Source organism: Natrix helvetica, assembly GCF_964273705.1.
Source record: "Natrix helvetica genome assembly, chromosome: 1".
Classification (NCBI taxonomy): Eukaryota; Metazoa; Chordata; class Lepidosauria; order Squamata; family Natricidae; genus Natrix; species Natrix helvetica.
This window is the reverse complement of record NC_138548.1, coordinates 164,099,308-164,106,571: the sequence shown is the minus strand read 5'-3', so window position 1 is coordinate 164,106,571 and position 7,264 is coordinate 164,099,308. Positions and strand designations below refer to the sequence as shown.

The 7,264-nt window shown below is 57.5% G+C and overlaps 1 protein-coding gene across 1 annotated transcript; it reads right to left on the bottom strand.

Moving 5' to 3' along the window:
• Positions 1-488: 488 nt before the first annotated feature.
• On the bottom strand, positions 489-3,239 carry DLX1 (distal-less homeobox 1). The gene is made up of 2 exons (XM_081938507.1): positions 2,880-3,239; positions 489-738 (listed from the first exon to the last, which is right to left on the bottom strand). Exons 1-2 carry the CDS (start codon positions 3,190-3,192, stop codon positions 629-631), a joined length of 423 nt encoding a protein of 140 aa, XP_081794633.1. The 5' UTR covers positions 3,193-3,239; the 3' UTR covers positions 489-628.
• Positions 3,240-7,264: the final 4,025 nt, after the last annotated feature.

The window sequence follows — 7,264 nt, the reverse complement described above, 5'->3', positions numbered from 1 at the left end:
CTTTGCTGCCGGCGGCCTGATGGTCCACCCAGGCCGAGGGCCGGATTCCGCGCTGCTGCGGCTGCTGGCAGGTTGTCGTCCGGCGTGGCTGGGGGACTATCTGGGGCGGCCGCGTCAGCTGTCTGCAGTGGGAACCAGCCCCGCCTGGCATCTGTGCTTGTCTCGGGAGCTGCGACCCCCCCCCTCCCCAAAAAAATCTTCGGCGGCCCAGAGATGCTCCGGCTGGCTCAGGCTTTCTAAGGGGGGAACGGAGGCGGCTTCCTTCCGCGGTGCGATTTCCCCAGACCAACAAGGGGGGCTTTGTTTTTCTTCCTTCGTTTAGTTCGTTCGTGGGTTCCAGCCGATGGGGCGATCGACTTATCGGTTCAACGTTGCAAAAGTAAAAATAAAAACGAAACAAAAAACACAAAAGCCAAAGCAAAAAAAACGAAACAAACAAAACAAAAACACAAAACCGGAGCCGGCCAAGCCCTTCGCTCAACCTCACATCAGCTGAGGCTGCTGCATAGTCTCCTGGTGGGCCGAAGGGTACCAAGACGTGTAGCTGGGGATGTAGGTGCCCGGGGTTCCCGTGGAGCTCTTACCCGACGACGAGCTGGTGTTCCAGACGGGCGGCCCGGGCGGAGAGTTAGCCGAGAGCGACCTCCCGTTGGCCAGGGCGCTGCTTTCCAAGGCGGCTCCCCCTTGCTTCATTAGCTTCTTGAATTTGGAGCGCTTGTTCTGGAACCAGATCTTGACCTGCATTCCCCCCCACAGTCCCAAGGAGACGAAACGTTCAGAACACACACACACACCGCAGAAGTCATGAGCCCCTTCCCTGCCCCAACCGCCCTCGGACCCTCGTGGCTCTCCCTCCCCCACCATCCTCCGAGGAATCCGCTCTCGGACCCAAGGCGCCAGCCAGCGCTATGGCTGCGACCCCGGACAAAAAGGTCGACGGAGCTGGAGGCGCATCGCTGGGAACTGAGGCGCGCTCCGAGTTTTCCTCCCCTACTTTAAGGGGGGGGGGGCGGTAAGCGAGTCAGCTGCTGTTCCGAGACTAACCGGATCGTTTTTAACTTTTAGCCTCTTGCCCAGCGTCCAAGGACCGGGAAAGGCCAATAACTTTATTTCCCACCGTCCACACGTGGCTAAGAATTGGGGGGAGGGGAGTGTGCCGCGATGCTTAAGACCTCGGGATGCGGCCGGGATAGAGAGTAACTCTGCGTCACAGACAGCGGACTCCTGTTTCTAAACCGGGAAGGGCCCAGGCCAAAGAAACGTCCCGCGTCAATGAAAAAATCCCCAGGGTTTTTTCTTTCGAAATTTGAGGTTTTCGACCTAGGAAGGGTTGTGGGGGGAGATACGAACGAATGGTAGGGTAAGTGGTTTTCCTTTGGGTCGGATTTCTGGAAAGGGTTGTTGTCTGTGATTCTGGCCCGGGTTTCTCCAGGTCCTGAAAGAAATTTTCTGGAGCTTGAGAAACTCGCACCTTAAAACCTTAAATAAGGTTCCTCGGGCCCTATTTAGGGAGAGTAGAGACGTTTTGAGCCAAAGGTGCCTTGGAAAGAGGAGAAGGGAAGCTCGACCAAAGGCTTCGTAGCTCAAAAATAAGAAAATCACCGCTAAAGCAAATAACATATTTTAATGCGTTTTTAGGGCGCTTTCCCGGATTCGAGGCGAAAGATTCAATGCAGACATGCGATAGAGAGGAGGGAATCCTTTGGGAGAGCTTTCTTCAGCTCGACCAGACACCCCCCCCCCGCCCCTAGAAGCTCTCCGGCTCCTTCCTTGCCGAAGGAAGCTCGGCTGGGAAAAGCCCGAAGCCTCCTGGGGGGGACAGGAGAGCGTCCCAGGGCCGGCGATGAAGGAAGGGAAACGGCCTCTGCCTACCTGAGTCTGAGTGAGGCCCAAGGAGGCGGCCAACTCGGCTCTTTCCGGCAAAGCCAGGTACTGGGTCTGTTGGAAGCGCCGGTTCAAAGCCTGGAGCTGCAAGCTGGAGTAAATCGTGCGAGGTTTCCGGATTTTTTTCCCTTTGCCGTTAAAGCGCACTTCGCCGCCTTCCACCACGGTGCTTTTCTCTGTCTCGGTCCCTGGAGAAGAAAGAAGGGGCAAAAGAGGCCCGTGAGAGCGAGTGCGAGAGCTGGGCGCTTGGCTAACTAGGCGGAGGTGCCGAGGATCCACCCCAGCCGCGCAGCCTCTCAGTCAATCCGGGTCAGAGGTTCGGCCTCGGCCCCGCAACGGCCTCCAAAGGGCCCCGGGAGGAGCCGGTGTCAGGCTCCCTTCCTCCGCCCTCCAGTCAGTCACGCTTAACGAGCCCCGGAGCCCCACCGGCAGAGCCCCCGAAGCCGGGCGGGGACAAGGCGGCCGTGGCGCAGAGGAGAAGGGGATTGTTGGCAGCCCCGGAGTTCCATCGCCCGTGGGGAAGGGGAAGAGGGGGGGAGAATAGGAAAAGTTTTTCTATTTTTACAGGCGGCGGCACTTTAGGTTTAATTACCCTTAATTGCATACATTGTTTATAGCGCGACGCAATAAATAATTGCCGAGCCTAATAGGCGCACATCTGTGGGGGGGGGGGAGTTGGAAAGAGTGCAGAGGAAATGCTTTTCGGGGCTTTGCCAGCCGGGCCTGGTGTGGCTTTGTGTGCAAACTCCAGAAATCTTGGAAACTAGGCTGGTCCCTTGAGGGCAGTTGGGGCAGAATCCTTGGGGGTTGGGGGGGGGGCAGAAAAATCTAAAGTCCCCCTCAATTCAGTTTGGCTGCGTTTCTTTTTGTTTTCCGTATTTTTCAGGGGGGGGTCCATTTAGGGTTTCTCCCCTCCCCTCCCTTTGCCCCCCTCCCTCCCCACCGACCCCCCCTCCCTGCCCTGCCCTCCCCTCTCGCCGGCAAATGGCACGTACCTGTCTCCTCTAACCGAGTCTGAGCCAAGCTGGTGCTGTTGGGGTAGGACTGCACCGAGCTCATGTAAGGGTTGCCCGAATGGCCGCTGACCGAGTTGACATAGGGATAGCCCAGCGGTCTGGAGAAGGAGGACGCGGCGCTGTACGAGCTGTCCGGCTGCGAGTGGCCGGCCGAATGTAAACAGTGCATGGAGTAGTGGCCGTGGGCCATGGGCGACGGAGGCATTTGCTGCCCGGGCGGGCCAAACTCCATGAAGACCGCCTTGCCTGAGACGGGGCTATTTAGGCTCTCTGGCATGGTGGTCATGGTCATTGCTCGCCGCTGACTCGGGTGGCTCACTCGCTCTCTCGCTCGCCCTGCCTCGCTCGCTCTCGCTCGCTCCTGCTCCTGCTCTCGCTGGCTCTCTCGTCTTTGGGGGGGCCTCTCTCCCGGCCTGGCGTTCTCGGGACCCAATTTAAGAGGCCCGGGGCTTTTCACTTTCCATTCATAAGAAAAGGGAGTTTGGCTCTTTGAAAAAAAAAAGTGTCTCTAAGGCATGAGATGCTGGGGGGATCTACACAAACTCGCCTAAAAGCTTTGACTCAGCCAAACGCCATGAATATGCATGAGCTCGCCGAGCTGATTGGCCCGCCGTCTGGCAGAAGCGCTCGCGATTGGCCCGAGACGCTTTTCGGGGGCTTCGCCGGCTGGACCGGGCGAGCGAGAAGACGGACTTCGCCTGGGAGGAGGAGACGGGGCCGCGGGACCCTTCCAGACGCCTGAACCCCCACCCCCACAAACCCCCACCCCCACCAAGGATGCGGGGAGGAAGACGGGAAAGGTTCGCCCACCAGGCCCTCTCTTCTCCGCTGGGGAGGATGGAACCCCGGCTCCATTCTCTCTCTCTCTCCCCCCGGCTCTGCTTGACTTTTCCAGGTATCCCTCCAGGTGTGACTCGTGACTAAACTCCACCACAACTATGTGTAAGCTGGAAAAGAAGCATAAGGGTCTCCCTCCCCCCACCCCAACTTTGCCCCTTCTCCTGCCCCTCCAGCCTCTCAGGTGTGTGTGTGGAGGGGTTCTCGGAGCGGCGGCTGGCTGCTGGCCGGTCTTCGGTCTAAGCAGCAAAGTGAGGGGAGCGCCGTTGGCAGGGGTGGTGGCGGGGCGAGGCCGGCCAGGCCCCTCTTGCCAGGCGCGCGCAACTGGCGGGGCAGGTGATTTCCCCCGGGGCTGCGTTTGGCGCACAGCGGGGCCGGTGGAGCGGGAGGACTAGCCAAGCGCTCCACCAGGGCTGAGGGAGGAAGGAAGGAAGGAAGACCGCCGGAGAAGCATCGGAAGCCAAAGTCGAGCGCGGATGGGCGAGGGATCAGCGCTTCCACTCTCCCGACAAGACAGGTCCCTCGTGGGGTCAGGCCAGGTCACTTTCACCGCTCCACGCATCCACTCGCTAGCTGACACTGTGCGGTCCGAAGGGGTTGAAGTAAGCTTTCGACTCGGTTGGATTACCCCCATTTAAGAGCGGGATGCCCACTTTAGAGTCAGGGCCACGGGATTGACTCCTCCCGAACCCAGTTCCAAAGCCATCTATGGCAAGACCTGGTCCACCTCGGTTCCTTTCAAGTGGAAATCCTGAAGAGAAGAGAGGGGCGGTGGGAAAGCTGCTGTACCTAACTCCCCCCCCCCAGAGGAGCAGGTTAGTTGCATACTAATGTTCTGAGTAATGGTTACGGTGGACGGTTTTTCAGAATTCAACCTAAAGTACTGCTAACTAGGCGATTAAGAAGGAAAACCTGTCCTTGGTGATACATTCTAAAGAATGGGCACTTTTGCTTTCCTAGGAATTGGCCTGAAAATGGAAGGGGGGGGGGTGCCAACTTGATGTCTCCACCCCCTCTCTGAGAACAACGGGGCTACTTTCAAATACAAGTGGCACAGAAAAAGAGGGAGGCTGCGGGCTGAAGTGACCTGATCTGTTTCTACAAACTTCCTTCCTTCCTTCCTTCCTTCCTTCCTTCCTTCCTTCCTTCCTTCCTTCCTTCCTTCCTTCCTTCCTCTATTCCCCCCCCCATTGCCTCCAGTTGAGCAAAGCATCAAAATAGTTTCCACGCCGTCGCCAGGCGAGGCCTCCGGGGTGCAATCTCCACTGACTTTCCGAGGTCTAATAATTAGAAAGCATCGGCGGCTAATTATTTCACTCCTCATTTCACGATCCGTGCGTGTGTGTGTGTATGTGTGTGGATTGAGATGCCGGGCCGTCCTGGGGGAGAGGGGAGGGGGTTAAGGGTGGGGAGAGGGCTGATCTTGCGGAAAGTTCACACGTGCAGCTGTATTAGTTACTGATTCACTTGATTAAATGCTAGTCTCAAGTGCTCTGATCCACAGCTGAAGGCGCCCCCATTAGCATAACACTGATGTTTAATTCTCATACGCATAATTAGCCATATATTTAACACTAATAGCGGCGCGCGCGAAGCCTTTGGCGTGTTTTAAACAACGGGAGGGGGAGAAATATATAAATATATGTGTGTGTATCACACGCACACTCACTCACCCCCACGTGCACGCACGAGCCCCCCGAGACACGCACTCGCTCCTCTTTGGCCCGTGCTCCGCTTCTCCCTTCCCTGCCTGCCCCGCTCGCTTCCACCTCGGCGCGTCGAGGGCGCGCACGGAACCCCGGCTCTGTAATCAAGCCCACTTCCCCCCCCCCTTTTTTTTTGGCAAAGGGAGATCACCAGTAAAAATGAGCATGCAGACAAATTGCATTGCGGGTGGCGTTATAGATATTAATGGGGGGGGGGAGAGGCCTCCCCTCCCCGCCGGCTGGCTGGCTGCTTTTCAGAAGCCTGCGCTTGCTAGAAGGCGACGGTGGCGGGCAGAGGCGAGGGCTGCGAGGCTACACTATAACGCTGCCCCCCTCCCATAAGCAGCCACTTCCGAGGGGCTCTGGAGAGCAGGGCTACAGCGGGGGCCACCTGCCTCCTTGGATCTCTTTCCGTGGCTTGGAGCCCTTTCTGCCTTCCCGTCGTCCCCCCCTCCAACCGCAGCAGGAAAGAGCGGCGCCCTCGGTGCCCACCGCAACGCACCTGGCGACTCAGCCCGCCTTGTTCACACCTGGACCTGGAGCGCGTAAGTGGGGAGGGGGCTTGCTCGGGTGGGGAGAAGGGAAGTGGAGTTGAGCCCAGCAAGGAAGAGAAGATTTTCTTCCTTTCCAGCTGTCTGGAAATCGAACCTTAAGTTGGGGTTTTTTGAAGTTCTCCAAAGTGTTTTTCCAAATTGGGAGAAAGTTTGGAGCTGGCTGGAGGGGAGGGGAGGGGGCATTTTTTTGGGGGGGGGGAGTTGCCTCCCAGCCCGGAGTCCGGGCACTTCTTGGTTGGAATAGAATTGGAGTGCAGACTCAGTCTCCTAGTCCTCATTGAGGCTAATCGGATGGCTTTTCTAGCTGCGATGGAGAAGAAGCCAGCCTGGCCGGGGGGGGGGGGGAATGCGCTGAGAGGGGAGGGGGGAAAGCCGTTTACAAGGAGGGCGGTTCTTGCGTCCCTGCAAAAAGCGCCAGTCTCCGGTTTCCTTCCTGCGGAAGAATGAGAGTTTTCGGGGGAAGCGCCTTATGGGGTTGCCAGAGATGCCCTGGAGAGGAGAGTTAAATTTGCACCGGCCTTGCCAAGTGGGTTGGAGGGAGGGGGCGGGGGGGGGCTATGGCACTCTCTCACGCGCTGGAAGTCTGCCCCGATTCCGCGCCAATGCGCTGGTCTGAATCGCGGAATTCTTTGGCGGAAAAGTCCCTCTGATTTGCGCATAATTCAGTTTCGATGCTCAGGCGGCGGCATCGGTTGGGCCCTTACACTGAATTTAACCTCGTTGAACTCAGCCGGACGTGCTTTTTAGGTCGAAACCTATTGGGGGGGAGAAGAGAGGGGTGTTTCCTTTCCGTCGACTTTTGTGTTAGAATTTGTTTGAAATTCAGTGGTGGAGATGGCTGAATCCACGAACATTGAATCGGGTCTGGTAACCCATTCTAATAAAACCTGTCCAACTCTGGCTATGATGTTGGGCGGACCCGGGCCCTACGGGGGCGGGGGGCCCTGCCCCTTTCCTCGTCTGCTGGGGCTGACAGAAGCCCCAAATCGGTCGCCTCAAAGCTTCACTTCGTTTAGGTTTAACTCTCTCCTGTGGAACCCTCGGGTCCGTTCATCCCCAAGGACGTCTGAGAAAACACGTGTAGCGATTGCACGTGTAGAAGACACGTTGTGCATGCAGGGAGTGGGGAAGAGAGAGAGAAAATGTGCTGCTTTGAAATTGGCTTCAATTTTGCTTGTTTTCTGCATTTCCTTATGATCGGAGCAAAGGGACATTATGATGAAATAATTGGGCCAAAGTCGTTTTGTGAGGCTGGGGCTCTGAAGGT

Coding starts and splice junctions, on each gene's coding strand:
- DLX1 (XM_081938507.1), bottom strand. CDS start 3,192: ATGACCATGACCACCATGCCAGAGAGCCTAAATAGCCCCGTCTCAGGC. Junction 739..2,879: donor GACTCGGTTAGAGGAGACAG/GTACGTGCCATT, acceptor GGGGGAATGCAG/GTCAAGATCTGGTTCCAGAA.